This window comes from Mobula birostris, chromosome 9, assembly GCF_030028105.1.
Source record: "Mobula birostris isolate sMobBir1 chromosome 9, sMobBir1.hap1, whole genome shotgun sequence".
Classification (NCBI taxonomy): Eukaryota; Metazoa; Chordata; class Chondrichthyes; order Myliobatiformes; family Myliobatidae; genus Mobula; species Mobula birostris.
The window spans coordinates 34,992,838-35,018,463 of record NC_092378.1 but is presented as its reverse complement, the minus strand read 5'-3'; the positions used below and the strand labels follow the sequence as shown (position 1 = coordinate 35,018,463).

Here is a 25,626-nt window from a genome sequence, read left to right as displayed (position 1 = left end):
TTCATAAGGTGTTTTCACTGTTACGAAAAAAAATCAGCACGCAAAAAAAATCAGCGCATGATAAAAAGCAGCGCACGCCCCGAGCAGCCGCTCTCCCCTGGATTCGGAACTGCATTCTCGCCGGCATTGCTTAAACACATGCCTGTGAGCAGCCGTTTGCAAGATGAGCTCTATGGTATCGGAAAAGCCTAAAAGGGCTCGTAAGGGTGTTACACTTAGCGTAAAACTAGACATAATTAAGTGTTTTGATCATGGTGAACGAAGTAAGGACAAAGTGACTTTGGCTTGTGGAAGCTGATGAACATGATGTTGAAGAGGTTTTGGCATCCCATGACCAAGATCTGATAGATGAAGAGCTGATGCAATTGGAAGAAATAAGGATAACAATCGAAACCGAATTCATTAGTGAAATGAACGTGAAGCAACTGCGTGAGATTTTCGCTGCAATGATAAAGTACGACTTTAATTTTGAAAGGGTACGTAGGTTTAGGGGATATTTGCAAGATGGCTTGAGTCCTTATAAAGAACTGTGTGATAGAAAAATGCGCGAGGCTCAGCAGTCAAGCAAGCCTTCCACATCAGCCACAGCAGACAACAAACCTCAACCTTTGACATCGAGGCAGGCAGAGATAGAAGATGACCTGCCTGCCCTAATGGAAACAGACGACGAGATGACACCCCAATGTCTCACCACCCCAACCCCCAGGCCACGGACAAATACCGATTTGCGGAGAATGCAGCGGTAGCCGGGAGGCACACAGCATATCTTTAAGAAAAAAGCCGAAATAAACATGCTAATTAATTAGGTGCCACCCGACACGTAATTGTCGGCCCAGATCAGAGATGACGCAATCGGAAATCGGCACTGATCTGGGCCGACAATTACGTGCTGGGCGGCACCTAATTAATTAACATGTTTGTTGCGGCTTTTTTCTTAAAGATGTGCTGTGTGCCACCCGGCTACCGCTGGACCCCTGCATGCTTCACGGATGGGTATCGGTTGGTGGCCCGGAGGGTGGGGGCCACTGCACCACCCAACCTCCGATGACTCAGTCTAATGCACTATCATCAGTGTGCTCGGCGCTATCTCGATTCCGGTAAGTGATACTACAGTGTACGTACATTATTTCTACTTTATATAGGCTGTGTATTTTTACATGTTATTTGGCATGATTTGGCAGCTTCATAGCTTAAAGGCTACTGGAGAGTGCTTGCGCTGTGTTTTTGCCAACAGCGCTTGCATGAGATTTTCTGCTGACGGCACTTGTGTGAGACTTTCGCTACGGAGAACAGTGCAGTAATGATTGTGGAAAAGTATTTCTACTTTATATAGGCTGTGCATTTATCATATCATTCCTGCTTTTACTATATGTTACTGTTATTTTAGGTTTTATGTGTTATTTGGCATGATTCAATCGATTATTTTTGGGTCTGCGAACGCTCACAAAATTTTCCCATATAAGTAAATGGTAATTGCTTCTTCGTTTTATGACATTTCGGCTTACGAACCGTTTCATAGGAACGCTCTACCTTCGGATGGCGGGGGAAACCTGTACATTCATTAGTATATCTTGGCTTAAGGCACCCCATCTTGAAAAGAATGCAAAGATAACTATGAAATTAGTTATAAACTTTATTCACATTACTGAGATACTTTGAGAAATTCCAGCCAATGTAACTAAACTGGTTTCTAAAATTGTGAAGAGGAATATTAATAATTTTGCAACAAAAATAGACTTTGAGGGCTAACATAGCAGTTGTCTCAGGCATCAAGAGTGGTGTAAAGCTACAGTATCAAGACCTGTGCAGTTTCGCTTAAGAATGTATTAGCCTTTGTTATTTGTTCAGGAACATTGCAAATTCTAACAAAAATAAACAATGTGGCTAATTCCATTTCTAAAGGAGTGAATCAGTAGAAAGCAAATTCTATAAATGACATGGGTTTGGGGATAATACTAATCCTTGATCTAAAATTGTACTATTGTGTTGACAGAGACTTACCATGCAAGGCATATTGCAAAGATATCAAATAATGACTCAGAATTTGTAGCCTGAAACAAAGCAGGAGTGCTCACTGCTGACATTGACAAAAGCTTCTTGAAAAGGTCAAGCAAACATTGTGACAAGAACTTCCTCTTTCAACTCCAACACCCATTGTCAGCCTTCCACTCAAAGGGACCTCTGACGTCCAGCAGCTATAACGTCATCAACCTGGCAGGGTAGCCAGTCATTCAAAAATAAAATGCACAAGCAAGGAATCAAGAACAATATTTAAAAAACAACCTTTTAAACATTAAAACAAAGTGATTGAACATTTATATGGTTAGATTAAAATCTGAAATATATAATTTTTTAAATCCCTTATATTTTGAAATTGTCATGGGAGTGAATTACCATACAAGCTCTCAGGACCAGAAAGTCTGCTCAGCAATACCTGTAATTTACTAAGTCATTACAAGTTTCACACACCTTATGTACAAAGCTCGAATATTTGCAGGGTTCCATGTGGAGGGATTAATCCATAATTAGCCTGCATTTATCAATTATATTAATTTTCCTCGACGGGGATGGAAAATACTGTAAACAATATGGCATTTGAGAGACATGATAAAATAATGACAGGTTTGGGCACCTAAATGGATTTATAAAAAGGAAATCACATTGGACAATTCTGTTGAAATTTTTAGAGATTGCAAATAACAGAGTAGGTACTGGAGATTTAATTGATGTGGTGCATATTATTTTAGAACAGCTGCAATAGGGAGTCAGATAATAGGTTATTAAACAGATTTCTGGTTATTTGGGATAATAAAATAGCATAATTTGGGTCAATAGGTAGAAAACAAAGCAGAAATAATAATGGGGTATTTTGAGGCTTTGATGCAACAGGGTGGTTGCATCAAAGTGGACTACTACAGCCTAGTTTTTTTTTAATATTCATGTTTGAATCTGGTGGGGGGGGGGGTGCTAACAAAGCCAGTATTTATTTCTAACCCTATGTATGGATAAATGTTACTTGCCACTTATAAAGTCATGCCCAAACGTTTGTCCAGGTCTTGCTACGTGCAGGCATTGACAATTTCACTTACTGAGGACTTGTTAAAGGAATTGAACATTGAGCAAACAAACATCAATAAAAAATTACCACTTTTGAGCTCATGAATGAAGGAATGTCACTGATGAACCAACTGAAACTATCCTGAGTAATTCCTTGTGAACGCAGCAGACCAGGCAGCATCTCTAGGAAGAGGTACAGTTGACGTTTAAGGCCGAAACCCTTCGTCAGGACTAACTGAAGGAAGAGTTAGTAAGAGATTTGAAAGTGGGAGGGGGAGGGGGAGATCCAAAATGATAGAAGAAGACAGGAGGGGAAGGGATGGAGCCAAGAGCTGGACAGTTGATTGGCAAAGGGGATATGAGAGGATCATGGGACAGGAGGCCCAGGGAGAAAGGCAAGGGAGGGGGGGAACCCAAAGGATGGGCAACGGGTATAGTCAGAGGGACAGAGGGAGAAAAAGGGGAGAGAGAAAAAGAAAAAGAATGTGTGTATATAAATAAATAACGGATGGGGTCCGAGGGGGAGGTGGGGCATTGGCGGAAGTTAGAGAAGTCAATGTTCATGCCATCAGGTTGAAGGCTACCCAGACGGAATATAAGGTGTTGTTCCTCCAACCTGAGTGTGGCTTCATCTTTACAGTAGAGCAGGCCATGGATAGACATATCAGAATGGGAATGGGATGTGGAATTAAAATATGTGGCCACTGGGAGATCCTGCTTTCACTGGCGGACAGAGCGTAGGTGTTCAGCAAAGCGGTCTCTCAGTCTGCGTCAGTCTCGCCAATATATAGAAGGCCACATCGGGAGCACCGGACGCAGTATATCACCCCAGCCGACTCACAGGTGAAGTGTCGCCTCACCTGGAAGGACTGTCTGGGGCCCTGAATGGTGGTAAGGGGAGGAAGTGTAAGGGCATGTGTAGCACTTGTTCCGCTTACAAGGATTAGTGCCAGGAGGGAGATCAGTGGGGAGGGATAAGGTGGACGAATGGACAAGGGAGTCACGTAGGGAGCGACCCCTGCGGAAAGCAGAGAGAGGGGGGAGGGAAAGATGTGTTTAGTGGTGGGATCCCGTTGGAGGTGGCGGAAGTTATGGAGAATAATATGTTGGACCCGGAGGCTGATGGGGTGGTAGGTGAGGACCAGGGGAACCCTATTCCTCGTGGAGTGGCGGGAGGATGGAGTGAGAGCAGATGTGCATGAAATGGGGTAGATGCTTTTGAGAGCAGAGTTGATGGTGGAGGAAGGGAAGCCCCTTTCTTTAAAAAAGGAGGACATCTCCCTTGTCCTGGAATGAAAAGCCTCATCCTGAGAGCAGATGTGGCGGAGACGGAGGAATTGCGAGAAGAGGATGGCATTTTTGCAAGAGACAGGGTGAGAAGAGGAATAGTCCAGATAGCTGTGAGAGTCAGTAGGCTTATAGTAGGCATCAGTGGATAAGCTGTCTCCGGAGGTAGAGACAGAAAGATCTAGAAAGAGAAGGAAGGTGTCGGAAATGGACCAGGTAAATTTGAGGGCAGGGTGAAAGTTGGAGGCAAAGTTAATAAAGTCAACGAGCTCAGCATGCGTGCAGGAAGCAGCGCCAATGCAGTCGTTGATGTAGCGAAGGAAAAGTGGGGGACAGATACCAGAATGGGTACGGAACATAGATTGTTCCACAAAGCCAACAAAAAGGCAGGCATAGCTAGGACCCATACGGGTGCCCATAGCTACACCTTTAGTTTGAAGGAAGTGGGAGGAGCCAAAGGAGAAATTATTAAGAGTAAGGACTAATTCTGCTAGACGGAGCAGAGTGGTGGTAGAGGGGAACTGGTTAGGTCAAAAAGAAGCAGAGAGCTTTGAGACCTTCCTGATGGGGGATGGAAGTATATAGGGACTGGACATCCATGGGGAAAATAAAGTAGTGGGGGCCAGGGAACTTGAAGTCATCAAAAAGTTTAATAGCATGAGAAGTGTCACGAACATAGGTAGGAAGGGATTGAACAAGGGGGGGATAAAACCGTGTCGAGGTATGCAGAAACGAGTTCGGTGGGGCAGGAGCAAGCTGAGACAATAGGTCTGCCAGGACAGGCAGGTTTGTGGATCTTGGGTAGGAGGTAGAAACGGGAAGTGCGAGGTGTGGGAACTATAAGGGTTGTAGCAGTGGATGTGAGATCCCCTGAGCGGATAAAGTCGGTGATGGTGTGGGAGACAATGGCCTGGTGCTCCTTAGTGAGGGGAACAACACCTTATATTCCGTCTGGGTAGCCTCCAACCTGATGGCATGAACATTGACTTCTCTAACTTCCGCTAATGCCCTACCTCCCCCTCGTACCCCATCCGTTATTTATTTATATACACACATTCTTTTTCTTTTTCTCTCTCTCCTTTTTCTCCCTCTGTCCCTCTGACTATACCCCTTGCCCATCCTCTGGGTTCCCCCACCCCTTGTCTTTCTCCCTGGGCCTCCTGTCCCATGATCCTCTCATATCCCCTTTGCCAATCACCTGTCCAGCTTTTGGCTCCATCCCTCCCCCTCCTGTCTTCTCCTATCATTTTGGATCTCCCCCTCCCCCTCCCACTTTCAAATCTCTTACTAACTCTTCCTTCAGTTAGTCCTGACGAAGGGTCTCGGCCTGAAACGTCGACTGTACCTCTTCCTAGAGATGCTGCCTGGCCTGCTGCATTCACCAGCAACTTTGATGTGTGTTGCTTGAATTTCCAGCATCTGCAGAATTCCTGTTGTCTGAGTAATTCCTTCATGGATATTCTGGGACTGGGATAACCAATTCTTTGGCACAGGTTCAATTCCAGACATGGAAGTGTTTTCCAATTTGAAGGTTTTGACTGGTTTTGATGACATACTCCATTAAATGCTGACTTGAGCAGACATTCTCAACTCTGGAATTACTTATTTAATCTATTATTTATAACATTAGGATGTCTGGGACAGACAAACAAAGCAGAAGGAGTAGAAGGAAGGGCTCATAGACAAGATGAGTTTGCAGTGAACAAGGGGTGGGGAGAGTGAAGTAATCTTCAGAATTTGGGATTAGGGCTCAGGGAGGAATATTCATAGGCCAGAAGAAGCATGTTCATGCTTACAATGCTTTCTATTGGGCCAACATTCAATTTTCTTCAACAAAGTTCAAGTTCCATATTTTAGCAGCCCCTATTAATCCCTCATATGAAAGTTGCCTTTTCCCTCTTTCTCCCCCAGTCATCAAGAATTGGTTTTCCCCTTGATCTTCAACCCCCAAATTCCATTCCCTTGTGTTTCCCCATTCATACCTTATTCATTTTTTCTATCACTTTTCATTGCTATTTGTCGTCTATTTTCTCAGTCCCGCTCTAGGACTTGTGGACTGAACTGGTCTGGCTCCTTCTTTATCAATGTCACAGCTATCACAAAAAGCAACAATTCATAAGGAATAACAGCAGGAGTAAGCCACATTATGACATCTCAAGCTTTCCCTAACATCCAATATCATGGTTGATTCTCTAATGCATGTACTTTCCAATCTGTCCACCAGACCCTTAAATTCACTGAATGCACCAAAACCTTATTGATCATTAAACAGACTTAATAACTCTATCTTTTGGAATGGAGAATTTAAGTTTTGCAAGCATCTTTGTAATGTTATATTGCTCCACTAAATGGCCAACCCCATGCCAGCTAGTTCCAGATTTTCCAGCCCAGGGAAACAACCTCTCAGCAGTTAATCTTTCAGTCTTTCTCAGACACATTCAAGTGCGTCTTAGAGAGATCACATTTCATTTTTCTAACTTCAAAGAGTTTACATCAATCTTACTCGATACTTCCTCACACAAACTTATCCCAGAACAAAAATCAACTGAGGAAAGCTATTTTTCAGGTAGGAGTTCCTGAAAGAACTTAGATCCAGTATATACTCAGTGGGCATTTTATTAGGTGCAAATATTATTATTAACACAAATATCTAATCAGCCAAGCATGTGGCAGCAACTCAATGCATAAAAGCATGCAGACATGGTCAAGAGGTTCGATTGTTATTCAGACCAACATTAGAATGGGGAAGTAATGTGATATAAGTGATTTTGACTGTGGAATAATTGTTACTGTGAGACAAGGTGGTTTGAGTAGCTCAGAAACTGTTGATCTCCTGGGATTTTCACACACAGAAGTCTGTAGAGTTTACAGAGAATGGTGCAAAAAAACATCCAGTGAGTGGCAGTTCTCTGGGTGAAAATGCTTTGTTAATGAGACAGGTCAGAGGAAAATGCAAGACTGGTTCAAGCTGACAAGAAGGCAACAGTAACTCAAATAACCACATGTTACAACAGTGGTGTGCAGAAGACCTCAAACATATACTCAGTGGTCACTTTATTAGGTAGAGGTACCTAATAAAGTGGCCGCTAAGTGTAATTTTCATAAAAGTAGAGAGAAGAGGCTCTTGAATCAGCATGGATAACTTCAATCATCTGAACTGATTCTATGTCCTACCGACTCATTTTCATGTTCTTTATAACTGTCGTTCTCAGTATTTTTTGTTATTTGCCCTGCTTGTCTTCTTTTGCACACTGGTTGTTTGTCAGTCTTTGTTTAAGTGTAGTTTTTCATGAAATTTATTGTAGCTTTTTATCATTGTAAATGAATCTCAACATAGTATATGGTAACATATATGTATTTGATAATAAATTTTCTTTGAAATACATGATACAAATTAAAACCATTGAGGACAAAAATCTTGAAGGACTTGTGGGCTAATTTATGTCAGCAAGTGTTGACAACCACTAGTGTAGTTTCTTACCTGCTGACAATGTATCACTCTCACCACCTCTTGACCTGTGAAGAAGCTGGAGAATTTCAATTGTTGGATCAATCAGTCCTGCAGTTCTGAAAGATAAAATAGACAACTAAGACTAACACATGCTTTAGAGAAAAGGTGGATTTCTTGATATTATTATCTCCACTAGAACCATGAAAAATTGTCAGACCATCAAAGTCTGCTCCCAGGATTTCAATAATGCCAAAAATGAGCAATGCAGTTTAGGAGGATATTTTTTAAACTCTAATTTACCTTCCCATTGCCAAAGTAATCAGCATTCCCTAATTCGCAAAACACTCTCTCATCAAAAAGCTGTGCAAGCAACTCCAAACCCTGCGTATATAAAGAATAACTTTAAAACGGGCTCCTGTTAAGCCCAGTGCTGCAATTAGAACCTATCCAATCTACTATCACTCTAATAAACACTTTGATATTTCCTGAAACAATGTTTAAATTGCAGTGCTGTCCATGAAACCCTTACAAACATTTCTGTGCCTAATGCCAGAAGAGAGGTATCCAGTATGACTGGGGACCCATAGATGTTGTCTGACTAGCTGAGTTCCTCCAGCATTTTGTGTGTTGCTTTGGACTGCAAAAACCTTGGCAGACATATGGATATACAGGTGTCCCCCGCTTTTCGAACGTTCGCTTTACGAAACCTCACTGTTACGAAAGACCTGGATTAGTTACCTGTTTTCGCTAACAGAAGGTGTTTTCACTGTTACGAAGAAAAGCAGCGCGCGATAAAAATCAGTGCGCACCCCGAGCAGCCGCTCTCCCCCGGATTCGGAACTGCATTCTCGCCGGCGTTGCTTTAACATATGCCTGTGAGCAGCCGTTTGCAAGATGAGTTCTAAGGTATCAGAAAAGCCTAAAAGAGCTCGTATGGGTGTTACACTTAGCGTAAAACTAGACATAATTAAGCGTTTTGATCGTGGTGAATGAAGTAAGGACAAAGTGAGTTTGGCTTGTGGAAGTTTACGAAGATGCTGTTGAAGAGGTTTTAGCATCTCATGACCAAGAACTGATAGATGAACAGCAGATGCAATTGGAAAAGGAAAGGATAACAATCGAAACTGAATAAGTAATGATAAAGTACTACTTTAATTTTGAAAGAGTACGTCAGTTTAGGGCATATTTGCAAGATGGTTTGAGTCCTTAACAAAGGACTGTATGGTAGAAAAATGGGCATCAGTCACATCAGCCACAGCAGACGACGAACCTCGACCTTCGACATTGAGGCAGGCAGAGATAGAAGAAGATGACCTGCCTACCCTGATCGACGATGAGATCATACCCCAGTGTCCCACCACCCCAGCCCCCGGGCCACGGACAGATACCGATTCACGGAGAATGCAGCGGTAGCCGGGAGGCACACAGCACATCTTTAAGAAAAAAAGCCAAAATAAACAAGCTAATTAATTAGGTGCCGCCTGGCTGTGTATTTTTTTTGCATTATTTGGTATGATTTGGCAACTTCATAGCTTAAAGGTTACTGGAGAGCGCTTGCGCCGTGTTTCTGCCGAGAGCGCTTGCGTGAGATTTTCGCTACGGAGAACAGTTCAGGCAATGATTGTGGAAAAGTATTTCTACTTTATATAGTCTGTGTTTTTATCATATCATTCCTGCTTTTACTATATGTTACTGTTATTTTAGGTTTTATATGTTATTTGGCATGATTTGGTACGTTATTTTAGGGTCTGCGAACGCTCACAAATTTTTCCCATATAAATAAATGGTAATTGCTTCTTCGCTTTACGACATTCCGGTTTACGAACCGTTTCATAGGAACGCTCTACCTTCAGATGGCGGGGGGAACCTGTACTACTGAAGGAGAGCTACATGGTACAGAGATGCAGTCTTTTAGTGAAACACTGAGCCATGGCAGCATCTGCCCATTCAAGTTGATGTAAAATATCCCAAGGCAAAGAAGTCAATGTCATTAAAACGCATTGACTAAATGTAATCACTTTTCCATTGTGGGAGCTTGCTGTGTACAGACTGGCCATAGCAATTTCGCTATTACAACAGGAATCACATTTCAAAAGTGCTACTCATTATACTATTTGTGGAGCATAACTCCAAGTACCTTTGTAGTATGGAAACATCTCCTAACTTCACTTGCAAATAGTCTGGTTCAATTTTCTTATCCTTGATTGTCAGTGAAAACATTTTTCTCCCCCCGCCGCCCCCCTCCCCATGCTCTCTCTTGGTTTCGTGAAAATTTGATTCATATCACACTTTAATCTTCTAAATTCCAAAGAAGGGGAACACAGCATGTGTAATTGGTTTGTGGAATTTCCAGATCTTCATACATAGGAAATAACTCTTTTTTTTAAATAGTAAAATATGTTGTCAGTACAGTAAAAGCTGGTCATTGAAATATTCTAAAATTTGTCTGAGCAATTGTTTAAATCAAGATTCAAGTTTAAAGCTCAATTGCATTTTTCACTTCTATCTAAAAAGGTTCTGGAAAAAAATCGTTTGGGAATGTAATGAGCTAATCTCAATATACATAGATACTTGCACTTCTACTCGTCAGCCAGATTCTCTAAATTGCACCTCAACTCCTTGTGCAAGGAACAGGACACAGCAGACCCCACCCAACAAAAACACCCGAGCCAAAATGCCTTTTTAAATACTTTATTGCAGAACCAATTGATCGTGGAGAAAAGTACACAAGTAGGGTACAGCACACAAGGATACAACAGGGGAAAGAGGCTGGTAGACAGGGCTGTACTTGATGGTCTGAAGAGAGGCAAGGGCACTATGACTTGAGTCCATTCTCCAATAGGGCTACTAGTCAAAGCTCAAAGTTCATTTATTATCAATATATACTACTTACAACTTTGAAATTCGTCACAAAACAAAGAAACCCAATAGAACTCAATAAAAAAGATCATCAAACATCCAATGTGCGGGGGGAAAAGAAATCGCACGAACAATGAAAGTAGGCAAATTACATTGGGAACTGTAGTTCACGAAAGTGAGTCCACAACCACAAAGCCAGTCACAGCTGATCCAGGGCTCTGTTAGTTGCAGGCCATGGCCTCAGTTCAGGCCAGAGGTAAGTAGACCTCGCGAGCAGCGAGCTCAACACTAGCCCATCCCTCTCCTCTTGCTCCAACACCCTGACCTTTTAATCTAGCCTGGTGCTTAAATCGGCCAAACAGCAGGTTGTTTCTCACTCTCTGACCCAGGATCTACATGTCTAAAAATCCATCTTAACAATTAACAGGAAGTACAAAATATTAGTATACAAGTTAACTCTATTCATTGTAAAATTGACGTGACAACTAAACATAATCAGGATAGCTGGGAAATAGAGAAGTAAACATGTTGATTTGTTCGAATTAACTTATAATTCAAAATTCTTCACACAAAATGAATAATATATTGATTCATAAAATCTCATAGAATGGGTTGCAGCACGGAGGGTGGTGGCATTTGGACTGTTGAGTCTGTACCAACTCTATGAAAGAGCACTTATTCAAAATTCAATTATCTGCAAAAACAAGTGAAATATTAGTAGAATGGATATCTACATGGGGCTTAGTAAAACTCCAGAGCCAAGTGGCAGAATCAAACAAATATGTAAAAATTATCTTGACATACTAGGCTAATAATAGCTCTACAATTCGTCAAAGTAAATTTACTATTGAAGTACATATATGTCACCATATACTACCTTGAGATTCATTTTCTTGCAGACATTCACAGTAGAACAAAGAAATACAATAGGATCAAAAGTACACACAAAGACTGATAAGCAACCAATTGTGTAAAAGGCAAACTACAAATACAATAAAAATCAAATAATAAACAAAAATCAAAAAACTCTGACAAACTACCACCAAATTAAGCAATAAAGACAGAAGTATTTTCTGTTATATTTGCCAATCTTCTCAACAAGAGACTGATTTTATGCCCCCTTTAAGAAAATTCTTAGACAAATATGATTTATCATAACTTTTTAGCCAAATTAAAAACAGAAAGTGGAATATTTAGATATTTTGCCAGACCTCAGACTCTGTGCAGCTGAATGTTCAATGCACATATGGTTAGTACAGTATTCTATTGTTCACAAATGACCATCAAATTTTCATTTATTCTAGTTGAAGATGAATAGTAATTAGTGGCCTGAGAACAGTTCAAGTTATCAACACAAAAATTCACAATATAAATGTTGCTGATATTGCAGAACTATAATGGAAATTGAATCCAATAAATAAAAAAAAATAATTTGCACTTAATGAAAATTAAGAATTCTACATTATGGTTGCAGGGGTTATCTCAGCAATCTTATAAGTAATTCATATTCAACAAAACCAAGTTAATAAAGCAAAGTTTATATCAATATTCTAACAGCTTCAAAACTTAGTATCAAACTGAAGCAATTACAGATGACAAAAGCAATTGAAGACACTAAACTTAATTATAGTATTCCTATGCCTTCTACCACATATTTTGGCCCCTTTTTAAGGATGATTTTATTATATGCTGACAGCCATAATGCAGACACTGCTACTTATATTAGATTTAGATCAGATTAGATTCAACTTTATTGTCATTGTGCCAAGTACAGATACAAAGCCAATGAAATGCAGTTAGCATCTAACCAGAAATGCAAAGAATAGTGTTATTTACAAAGTAACTGCGAATAAAAAGTAAGTGCTACAGCACACAAATATAAAAGTACTGAGACAGTCCAATATGGGTGCAATACTGCCTAGCGCTGTGATGTGAGGTTCAGCAGGGTCACAGCCTCGGGGAAGAAGCTCTTCCTGTGCCTGCTGGTGCAGGAGCGGAGGCTCCTGTAGCGCCTACCGGATAGGAGGGGAGTAAAAAGTCTATGGTTAGGGTGAGGTGCATCCTTGATAATGCTTTTCGCCCTGCCCAGGCAGCGTGTATAGTAGATGTTCTCAATGGTGGGCAATTGGGTGCTGATAATCCGCTGGGCAGTTTTCACCACATGCTGGAGTGCCACATGGGACAATTGCCATACCACACTGAGATGCAGTTGGTGAGTATGCTCTCAATGGTACAGCGGTAAAAGTCCGTCAGTATCCTGGTACAGAGGTGAGCTTTCTTGATATAAAGTGGTTATGGAGCAGAACAATACAAATTTAATCTTCCAGGTCCCTGAATGCATTGTCAACCTCACTGATTCGTGTTCATCTTTCTAAATTGTTTCCCTACATCCCCCCAGCACAGTTTCAGCTCTTCTCAGCACCAAGGCAGCCGAAGTCAACACTATGAATGGCCTTCTCTGTGATTCCAATACATTTTCCATCATCTCCAAGCTGCTTCATTCAGACTAGAAGAATGAATGAAATCTGGCATATGGTAAATCCCAAGGATGAAAGTTGAAGACTATAATCTATGAAAATACAGAAACTAGTCAAGACCAGAAGCTATGCACTTGACCAAATTATTTGCCATCTGCCATTTCACCACCCATATCTCCAAATGAACTATATTCCACTCTGTACTTTGACGATCTTCTATACCATCTTTAATGCCAATCTTGTATTATCTGCAAATTTACTAATCTGCCAATTCACGTTTTTGTCCAAATGAAGTATGTGCATCACATAGAGATCTTAGTACTGATCCATCATGGGATTTATCCTGGCTGGAGTTCCATCAACCTCAGTCCTCTGTCTCTATGGGGAAGCCAATGCCGAAACCAAACAGCTAAATTACAGTAGATCTCATGCATCTTAATCTTCTGGATGAGCCTACTATGTCAAACAGCTTACTAAAATTCATATAACCAATGTCCACAGCTCTACCCTCATCAATCACCTTCATCATCTCTTCAAGAATCTCAAAGTTAGTAAACCTTTCTTGGTCTGGGCAAACCATACTGACTCTCCCTATTAGGCTATGGTTTTCCAAATGCTAATAATTCCTATCCCTAAGATACTCTCCAATAGCCTACCTACCATGTATGTGGGTCTTTCCCATCTGTAATTTCCAGGATAATCATCAGGTTCAGCAGGTTTGGATGGCAAGCTACTTTGTGAGGAGGCACATAACAGTCTTACAGACCATGGATTGATTTCTCATTCTCCTGTTAGATGGTATCTTGTAGCTATACTGAAAGGACCTGGCCAACGTCATGGCAACTTCTGGAGTGTAAGTCTTCAGTACTATTGCCAGAATGTTGTCAGGGCTCTGCTGCGTCCAATGCATTTATCCATTTTTTTGCTGGATTTGGCTGAAGACTGATATCCATCATGCTGGCACCACTGGAGGAGGCTGAGATGGAACAGTGACACAGCTCCTCTGGCAACTGCATCTGTTTTATCTTCTGCACTGATATTTTAGTCGATCCCATCATTGAGAAAGGGGTTATTTGTGGAGCCTGCTCCTCCAGCATGTTGTTCAATTGTCTACCCCAACTGGATGTGGCAAGACTGAAGAGCTTAGATCTGATTCACTGGTTCATGAGTAAGTATTCCCAGAAATGTGCCACAAGGCCAAAGAACCCATGATAAGTTGAGATACTATTCAATCATTTACTTTGTGAAAACAGTGGCACTGGCAGTGAATTATTTTGAGTTTCAAGAAACTGTAATTTGAACAAATTACACTCATCACAAATCATTAGAACGCAACAAGCCAAGAATAATTTTCATACTTCTTCACCTATAAGAGAAATAGTTGGGAATCATATTCCTGCACAAGAGTTATACAGCATAGAAACAGGCCCTTTAGCCCACTTGGACCATGCAAATCAAGATGCCTTGTCCTAGCTAGTCCCACTTGAGAGCATTTGGCTCATAACCTTATGAACCTTTTCAAGTCATATACCTGTCAACTGCATTTTAAAATTTGTTATTGTACCCACCTCAACCACTTCCTCTGGCACTTCATTCTACATAGACACCACCTTCGTGTAAAAAATGTTGCCTCACAAGCTCACATTAAATCTTTCCCCTCTTAGCAGCCATGCCCTCTAGTTCAACCCTGGAAAAAGACTACTGTATGTATGTCCCTCATAATTTTTATACAGCTCTATAAGATCACATCTCAGTCTCGTACATTCCAAAGACTACAGTCCTTGCCTGCCCAATCTCTGCCCCTCAGGTCTTGGAAATTTATTGTAGATGTATTGTAGGGCTTCTTGTAAATTTATTCTGCACTTATTCCAGTTTAATAATATCTTTGCTTTTACAGGGTGACCAACACTGTGCAGCCTTTGTAATGTCCTGTACAACCTCCTGTATAAGCCTGAAATCTTTAATTATTTTATTTAAAACTTTACCTTGATTTATAATGAAGCTTTAAGGATTGCCAGGAGCTGATGCTATATCTTCAGAAAGCATAGTCACTCCCCGCACATCAATGACAGTGATGCCTCCCTTCCTGATAGGCTGAGTGCCTACTAAGCACAATTTAACACATGGAATGATGTGACATTGAGGAAAGCCCCCTCTCCCCCGAGGAAGGTCTGGCTATAGCCGAGGTAAGGAGGATCCCAACCAGGATAAACCCACTCAAAGCTGACGGCCAGACAGCATATTTGGTCAGGTGCAGCCCAGCTAACAGAGATCTTAATGGACATCTTTAATATCTGTTTGAAGTCCCTGCAAGCTTCAAGGCACCCACCATTAGTCCAGTGCCCATGAGAGCAGCAGTAGCTGGCCTAAATAATTACCACCCAGTAGCAGTACTCCAACAATCATGAAGTGCTTTGAGCAGCTAGTCACGGATCATATAAAATCCCCACTTCTAGCTACATTGGACTCTTTCTAGTTTGCCTACGGCTCAAACCAGTTAACAGATGCTGCCATACCCCTGACCCTCTACTCCATCCTGTCCCATTTTGGAAAATGACGCCGTATATGACAGGATGTTGTTCACTGACTTCAGCTCGGCATTTAACAGAATCATCCCTTGGAGACTGGTGGGTAAACTTTCCTTGTTGGGACTCAACACCCCTCTCTGTAACTGGATCTTGGACTTCTTGACAGAAAAACCCCAATCAGTCTGAGTTGGCAGCAACATCTCATGTTCCGTCACACTGAGCACTGGTGCCCCCAGGGGTGTGTGCTCAGCCCACTGGTGTTCATGTTACTAACTCACGACTGCACAGTCAGATGCAGCTCAAATTGCATCATCAGGCTCACTGATTATATAACAGTGGTGAACCTCATCAGCAACAATGATGAGTTGGCATACAGAGACGAGGTAGTGAGGCTTGTCAAACGGGGTGAGAACAGCAACCTGAGTCTCAACATGGACATGACTAATGATTGTGGACTTCAGAAAGGCATAGGTCGACCACTCTCTGTTGCACATCCATGGCTCTTAGTCTGTACATAATGCGTGATTTAACCTGGACCCACAACACCTCCTCACTAGTCATAGCAGCATGCACACTTTCTGAGGACAGCGAAGCATGCAACGCTCCCTGCCCCCATTCTAACAACTTTCTCCAGCGGCACCACTGAGAGTGTCCTGCCTGGCTGCATCATTGTGTGGTACGGAAGCTGCAAGGGATTGGACCGCAAGACCCTACAGAGGATAGTAAAACCTGCAGAGAGGATCACCAGGGTCTCCCTCCCCCTTATTTGAGACATTTACCTGGTGTTGTGTACGAAGAGCCTGAAACATTGTTGAGGATTCCTACAACCAATCCCACTATCTAGTTGGCTTACTACTGTCAGGAAGGAGGTACAGAAGCATCAGGACTAGGACTATCTGACTGTCAGCTTCTTCCCTCAGGCTTTGAGACTAATGAATACCCTGCCACCACAGAGGGCTCTTCACTAGGACAGTGAGCTGTTTACTGTATGCATTACCGTCTACCTGAGCTGCACATTTTGAATTATATTTTATTAGCTTATTTATGGCAATATTGTTGTTTTATCTGCTGTGTGTGATATATGTACTATGGGTGCACCGTGGTCTAGGGGAACATTGTTTCACTTAGTTGGATATATGTACAGGCAGATGACAAACGAGCTTGAACTTCAACTTGATATATACAGCTTCAAAGAGCAGTGTACTTTAGCCATTGATATATGCACTAGGTTTACACGTGGACCTGCCTGATGGACCTTTGGACAAGGCTTGAAAACAATTTGAAGCCTTGGTGAGTCACTGAAGTTTGCAGAGGCAGGAGTGACACACTTGACGTCATGAACAGTGGCCATTTTGCATTTGCTGAAGATTGGTGAAGATGACAAGAACAACTGAAGAATAAGCGAGAAAATTCATATAAGATGTCAAGACAGATCAGAGGCAGTCAGTGATGCAGAGCTGTAAAAGAGAGTCTAAATAAAAAAACTAGCAATATACAATTTACAATTAAGCACTGCATCTCTGTCTGCACATTTTGCTTCACCAAGTTAGTGGTTAGGATGATTGAAAGAATCAAACCCTCAATTAAGTCAAAATTTTACATGCAATAAGAAATTCTGAAAGCGAACACAAAATTAGTTAAAAACCAGAACATGGATATAAACATCAGAATGCATTTTGATATCTGGTAAGTCTTACCATCCAACTGAGAGCAGAGGCAAAGCCATTTAATATATTTTAAACAACGCAACTTTGAAGTAAATTACAGATGCAGACCATGGTTGGTTATCCACCATAAAGGACTTCAAAAAGCCTACTTATCACTACGTTCAGCTGTGCATCTAACTTATATCACACATCACAAAGCGAGTTTTCAGTTGCTTCTAATGAAATAAATCAATTGATATCTCAATCTGGCCTCAAGCACCTGATGATAATGCCATCTAGCAGCCAATAACACTGAAGAACTATTGAAGACAGTAACCAGAAGGTAAAATAAAACAATTTTGACTTGATTTACAAGGTGTTATATATGCATGAAATTAAATGAGAACATGACATGTAATAAATAATTTCATATTTTAACTTTTTTAATCTATAAAAGTCACAGAATTTTGACTCAGGGATAACAATGTGAAAATTTCTGTTTAGACATTGGGCTTGCCAAGAGGTAATTGTGTCTAAATACACCATTAAAAAATTAGTTCACTCAAAAAGGTGCAATCTTTTTTAAACGGTATACTGTACAATTAACTGTGCAAAAAAATTGTGACGGCACACTTAGGAAGTCACAGAGTCATAGAAAAGTACAGCACAGAAACAGGCCATTCGGCTCATCTAATCTGAGCCAAACCATTTAAACTGCCTACTCCAATCGACCTACACCAGGACCATAACCATCCATACCCTTACCATCCATATACCTATTCTAACTTCTCTTAAATGTTGAAACTGAGCTTGCATGCACCACTTCAACTGGCAGGTTGTTCCGTACTCTCATGACCTTCTGAGTGAAGAAGTTTCTCCTTAAACTTTTGACTTTTCACCCTTAACCCATGATCTGTGGTTGTAGTCCTACACAACCTCAGTGGAAAAAGCCTGCTTGCATTTACCCCATCTGTACCCCTCATAATTTTGCACAGCTCTATCAAACTTCCCCTTGATCTTCTACATTCCAAGGAATAAAGTCTTAACCTATTCAATCTTTCCATATAATTCAGGTCCTCCTGACCCAGCAACATCCTTGTAAATTTTCTCTGTACTCTTATTTACATCTTTCCTGCACTTAGGTGGCCAAAACTGCACACAATACTCCAAATTAGGCCTCACCAGTGTCTTATGCAACTTCAACATAACGTCCCTTCTACTGTACTCAATACTTTGATTTATGAAGGCCAACGTGCCCAAAGCTTTTATGACTGCCTATGTGTGATGTCACTTCCAATGACTTATGGACCTATATCCCCAGATCGCTTTGTTCTACCGCACTCCTCAGTGCCTACTATTCACTGTGTAAAACCTACCCTGGTTGGTCCTGCCGAAGTGCAACACCTCACACTTGTCTACATTAAATTCCATCAGCCATTTCTCAGCCCATTTTCCAGCTGGTCCAGATCCCATTGCCACGATAGCATTCCTTGCTACCCTCTACATTCCCAAACTGGTGTCATCCACAAATCTGCAGATCCAGCTAACGACATTATCATCTAGATCACTGATACAGATGACGAACAACAACAGACCCAGCACCGATCCCTGCGGCATTCCACTAGTCACAGGCCACCAGTCAGAGAGGCAACCACCTATTACCACTCTTTGGCTTTTCCTAGAAAGCCAATGTCTAATCCAAGTTACTACCTCATCTTGAATGCCAAGTGACTGAACCTTCTTGACCAACCTCCCCTACAGGACCTTATCAAATGCCTTGCTAAAACACGTGCAGAGAACATCCACTGCCTTACCTTCATTAACTTTACTGGTCACTTCCTCAAAAAATTTTGAGATTGGTTACACACAACCTTGCACACAAAAAAGCATGCTGACTATTCTTAATCCTTAATCAGTCCACGTCTATCCAAATACTCATATATCCGGTCCCTTAGAATACTTTCCAAAAACTTTCCCACTACTGATGTCAGGCTCACCGGCCTGTAATTTTCTGGTTTATTTTTAGAGCCTTCTTTAAACAGTAGAATAACATTGGTTATCCTCCAAACTTCTGACACCTCACCTGTCACTGAGGATGATTTAAAATGTCTGCTAGGACTCTAGCAATTTATGCACGTGTCTTCCGCGGGGTCTGAGGGATCACCTTGTCAGGCTCTGGGGATTTATCCACCCTGATTTGCCTTAAGACTACAAACACCTCCTCCTCTGTAACTTGTATAGGGTCCATAAATTTCATGCCATTTTGCCTTACTTCTATAGGCTCTGCGTCTGACTCGAGTAAAAAAAAACTCATTTAAGATCTCCCCCATCTCTTTTGGCCACACATGGATTACCATTCTGATCTTCCACAGGACCAATATTTGTCCCTTGCAGTCCTTTTGCTCTTAATATATCTGTAAAATCCCTTAGGATTGTATGCCTTCCCTTAGCCCTCATGATTTTTTCTGAAGTGTTCTCCTGGATTTCTTATACTTCATAGGCACCTCATTTGCTCCTACTTGTCTATACCTAAAATGCACCTCCTTCTTTCCCCTTAATCTGGGCCTTAATATCTCTTGAAAACAAAAGTTTCCTGCACCTGTTACCATTACTTTATACTTTATTGTCGCCAAACAATTGATACTAGAGCGTACAATCATCATAGTGATATTTGATTCTGCGTTTCGCACTCCCTGGAGTACAAATCCATAGTAAATATTAAAAATTTACATTATAAATTATAAATCGAAAATAGAAAAGGGAAAGTAAGGTAGTGCAAAAAAACCCAGAGACAGGTCCGGATATTTGGAGGGTATGGCCCAGATCCGGGTCAGGATCCGTTCAGCAGTCTTATCACAGTTGGAAAGAAGCTGTTCCCAAATCTGGCCGTACGAGTCTTCAAGCTCCTGAGCCTTCTCCTGGAGGGAAGAGGGATGAAAAGTGTGTTGGCTGGGTGGATCGTGTCCTTGATTATCCTGGCAGCACTGCTCCGACAGCTTGCGGTGTAAAGTGAGTCCATGGGTGGAAGATTGATTTTTGTGACGTGCTGGGCTGTGTTCACGATCTTCTTCAGCTTCTTCCTTTCTTGCACAGGACAACCTCCATACCAGGTTGTGAAGCACCCCAGAAGAATGCTTTCTACGGTGCATCTATAAATATTAGTGAGGGTTTTAGGGGACAGGCCAAATTTCTTTAGCTTTCTCAGGAAGTAAAGGCGCTGGTGGGCCTTCTTGGCAGTGGACTCTGCTTGGTTGGACCAAGTCAGGTCACTTGTGATACTGACCCCGAAGAACTTAAAGCTTTTGACCTATTCCACTTGCGCACCACGATGTAAATGGGGTCGTGCGGTCCGCTATTCCTTCTGAAGTCAACAACCAATTCCTTCGTCTTGCTGACACTGAGGGATAGGTTATTGTCTTCGCACCATTCCACCAGGTTCTTAATTTCCTCTCTGTACTCAAACTCATTATTACCTGATATACGTCCTACAATTGTTGTGTCATCAGCAAACTTATATATTGAGTTCGATGGAAACTTGGCTACACAATCATGGTGTACAGTGAGTACAGCAGGGGGCTGAGTACACAGCCTTGTGGGGCACTGGTGCTCAGAGTGATTGTAGAGGAGAGCTTGTCCCCTATTTTTACAGCCTGGGTCCTGTCCGTGAGGAAGTTGAAGATCCAGCTGCAGATCTGAGTGCTAAGGCCTAGGTTCCGGAGCTTAGGAATCAGTTTACTTGGAATGATGGTATTAAAGGCAGAGCTGTAGTCAATGAAAAGGAGCCTTACATATGCGTCTTTATTCTCCAGGTGTTCTAAGGAGGAATGTAGGGCCAGAGAGATGGCACCTGCCATTGACCTGTTGCTCCGGTAGGTGAACTACAAAGCATCGAGGTTGACCGGTAGGCTGTGGTTGATGTGTGCCATAACCAATCTCTCAAACCACTTCATAGCAATTGATATCAGAGCTACAGGTCGATAGTCATTCAGGCATGCCACCTTGCTCTTCTTCGGCACCGGGATTATCGTTGCCTTCTTAAAACACAAGGGGATCTCAGACTGAATAAAGGAACAGTTGAAGATGTCAGCAAACACTCCAGCTAGCTCGCTTGCACAGGCCCGGAGAATCCATCCCGGGATGCCATCTGGGCCCATCGCCTTCCTTAGATTTATCTTCAGGAAGGCCCTTCTAACATCCTCCTCGGTGACAATGAATCTCGATGCCACCAGGTCCAGTTCATCTGGAGGGAGCGGGACGCTCCTCTTCTGTTCAAATCTTGCGTAGAATACATTACTGTTTATTCTGACAGGCACATAAAAACTTTGTACTCTCAAAATTTCACTTACCAAATACACCCTTGCCAGAGAACAGCCTGTTCCAACCCACCCTTGCCAGATCCTTTCTGATACCATCAAAATTGGTCTTTCTCCAATTTTGAATCTCAACCCACAGACCAGACCTATCCTTTTGCATATTTACTTTGAAACTAATGGCATTATGATGTCTAGATGCAAAGAGTTCCCCTACACAAATTTCTGTCTCATTCCCTAATAGCAAATCAAGTATCGCACAATCTCACATTGGACTTCTACATACCGATGAAGGAAACTTTCCCGAACACATTTGACACACTCTATCCTACCTGGTCCTTTTACAGTATAGGAGTCCCAGTCAATACATGCAAAGTTAAAATCATCTACTATAATAACCTAATGTTTCTTGCAACAGTCTGCAACCTCTTTATAATCTTGTTCCTCTAAATCCCTCGGTGGCCTGTAATATAGCCCTATTAACGTGGTCATACCCTTCTTACTACTCAGTTCCATCCAAAACGCTTCACTAGACAAGTTATCCAGTCTGATCTGACTGAGCACCACTGTGACATTTATTCTCACTAGTAATGTCACCCCCTCTTTAAATCCCTCCCACTCTGTTGCACCTAAAACAAAAGAACCCCAGAATATTGAGCAATAAGTCCTGCCCCTCCTGCAAATGTGTCTCACTAATGACTACAATATCATAATTCCAGGTGTTGATCCATGTCCTGAGCTCACCTGCCATTCTTATGATACTTCTTGCATTATATATTTTTTTTTCCTCAGCATAACAAAACTTTCAATTTACAGATACATTTACATTTCTTCCCCTCACAGATATCAGCTATCAGAACACTTCCATCAAAATACAGACATCACCCCAACATCTTATACAAAAGCCCTTATTAGTATAGCAGACAGGTTTACAGAATACTGCAAAAAAAGTTGCCATATTTTATGAAAAATATTTGTTTTTGAGTGTACCATATATGTCAAGAAAGTCCAAAGGAATGTATTCCCTAATTAATTTACATCAACCATAAAGTCTAGAGGCTTTATTGGATATCCAACAAAGTAAAATGTTCTTTGCACAGGATGTTAAAAAGATTTTTCCGATGTGCATTCATAATATGACTGCTGGGTAAACCTAAGAGAAAAGACACTGGGTCCAGTTCAAGCTCCATTTTCAGAATCTTTTCCATTTCACCCAAAATACCGCTCCAGTATGCCTGAAGCTTGGGACAAGTCCAAAAACAGTGGGTGAAAGTTCTAGTATTTACTTTACATTTAGAACATATTGCAGAAACCCCCGTCTTAAATTTCAAGAGTCAGATGGGCTCTATGCAGAATTTTGAGTTGCAGTGCTTTAGTTCTATTACAAACTGAAATTTTCTTTGCATTATCACATGTTTCAGCTGTAAATTCTACTCTCAGCTCTTCTTCTCAGACCTTTCCCAGCTGCTCAGCCTCTCCACAAGAACATTCCCTCAGGATGCTGTAAAAAGTACTAATGGAGACTTCACCCTCAGAACAAAACACCCTCTTTTCTATGTCAGAACTATAGAAATCAGTTAACAATGATGTTTTTTTCTGTATAAAATTCTCTTATCTGAAGGAAATGAAAAAGATCCTTATTGGGTATGTTAAATTTCTGTACTATTTGACTAAAAGACATCATCATTTCTTCATCAAACAAATCTCCTAGATGAAAAATACCCTTAGAAATCCAAAGTTTAAATCCAGAATCCATTACGCCAGGCTGAAAATCCGGACTGCCGGTTATTGGTGTCAAAGATGATATTTTCGCTGCATTACCCTCAATTTGTCACACCGCCTTCCAAGCCCTGACTGTATTAATTATTATTGGATTGCGACAATATTCCTTAACTTGTCTCATCTTATTGAGGAAAAGTAAATTAATAAGAGGGCATCTTACTTGTGAAGCTACAATGTCTAGCCAAATTGAGGAGGGGTCCCTGCAAACCCAGTCAACCACATAAGATAAAAAGGAATTTAATTGATATTTTTTGATGTCTGGAAAATCCAGACCCCCTAGACTACTAGGAAGCTGTAACTTAGACATTTTAATACAGGGTCTTTTTTTGTTCCAGATGAAAGAAACAAACCAGCCATTTATTTTTTTTTAAGTATTTGTTGGGTAAAAATGACTGGAATCATTCGTATTGGGTAGAGCAGACGAGGAAGAATGTTCATTTTGAGCAAGGATATTCGGCCAAGCCAAGAAATGGGAAGAGTGCTCCATCGCTCAAGATTCTGTTTGATTTTGCCAAATAACTGTAAAGTTAGCTTTGAACAATTGATCAAACATAGGTATGATAAATATGCCTAAGTAAACAAAACCTGTCTGCGACCATTTAAAGGGGAAAACACCCTAACTGTCAGGTACCTGCTGCAGATTCCCCAGAGGCATAGCCTCTGATTTAGTAAAGTTTATTTTATAACCTGAAAAGGCGCTAAATGAATTGATGCATTGTGCAAGATGGTGCACTGATATAGCAGGGTTTGATAAGAAAATTAGAACATCATCCACATACAATGTAATTTTATGTGACTTTAGCCCTATGTCTGGAGCAGATATTTTGGGGTCTCGCAGAATAGCCTCAGCCAATGGCTCGATCACTAGTGTGAAAAGTAGTGGTGATAAAGGGCAACCCTGCCGGCTGCCCCTCAGAATACTAAAATTATCCGAGCTAATACCATTAGTAAGAATCGCAGCCAAAGGATCATTATAAAGAATCTTCACCCACTTAATAAAATTATTGCCCAAACCAAATTGTTCTAAAGTGAAAAAAAGATACGGCCATTTGACACGATCAAAGGCCTCTTCTGCATCAAAAGAAACCACCAAGCCGTCTACTGCCTGTTGCTGACATGCCTGAATCACATTTAGTAATCTTCTGATATTGTTATATGATCTACGGCCTTTTACAAAACCCGTTTGATCCTGTTTTATGATAAAAGGTAACACAGTTTCTAATCGCAATGCTGAGGTTTTAGATAAGATTTTAAAGTCAACATTTAACAATGAAATAGGCCTGTAGGAGGCACAATCTTCAGGGCTCTTTCCTTTCTTAAGAATTAGGGAGATATTAGCTTCTCTCAATGATAATGGGAGGAGACACAATTACATGCATGATTGAACGTGCTTAGCATAGGCTCTGATAATAACCCTATGAACTCTTTATAGAATTCACTAGTGAGTCCATCAGGACCAGGGGCCTTCCCACTTTGGAGCTGTCTCACAGCTTCCTGTATCTCATGTATAGATAATGGAGCATTGAGGAGGGACTCTTGTTCAGAAGAAACGCCTAGGAGATCTAAATTCCTGAAAAAAGACTCCATCTTAGATTGCCCATCATTACATTGTTCAGATTGATACAATTTAGAATAAAACTTCTTAAATACAACATTAATCATTTTAGAATTACTAGTGAGGGCTCCTGTCCCATCCCTAATTGAAGCAATAGTCTGAGAGGCATTTTTCTTTCTCGCTAAATAAGCCAAATACCTACCTGGTTTTTCACTATGTTCAAACAATTGTTGTTTAGCAAATGTCAATTTTCTTTTGGCTGCTTGTGTAGGAAAAGAGTTTAGTGTACAGCATAGGGTAGTGATATTCTGTAACTTGGCTGCAGAAGGCTTATTAATATAATCCTTTTCAGCTGCCGCTAGCTTTGCTTCCACTAGGCACTGCTGTTCTGCAGCTTGTCGCTTCTTACTAGCAGAGTAGGAGATAATTAATCCCCTTGCATAGGCCTTAGCAGTTTCCCAGAGCATCGATGGACTACTAGCTGATTTGGAATTAATAGATAGGGAAGTTTTAAATTTGTAAGTGAAGTAGTCTATAAATTTATTATCTTTAAGAATAAAAGGATTCAGCCTCCAATGTCCAGATCGTGCTGAATTATCTTTGGGCTTAGTATTTAAGTATACTGTTGCATGGTCAGATATAGCGATATTTCCAATTGTGCAGGATACAACTAA

The 25,626-nt window shown here is 41.2% G+C and overlaps 1 protein-coding gene across 2 annotated transcripts in view; it reads right to left on the bottom strand.

Moving 5' to 3' along the window:
* atxn10 (ataxin 10) overlaps positions 1 to 25,626 on the bottom strand; it is a 215,589-nt gene that overhangs the window by 170,611 nt on the left and 19,352 nt on the right. For both annotated transcript variants that reach the window (XR_011887143.1, XM_072267794.1), the window contains exon 3: positions 7,826 to 7,911. Coding sequence is in view for 1 of the 2 variants with exons in the window: in XM_072267794.1 (XP_072123895.1) it covers positions 7,826 to 7,911 (86 nt within the window). In the remaining variant the exon portion in view is untranslated. The remainder of the gene's footprint in view (positions 1 to 7,825; positions 7,912 to 25,626) is intronic.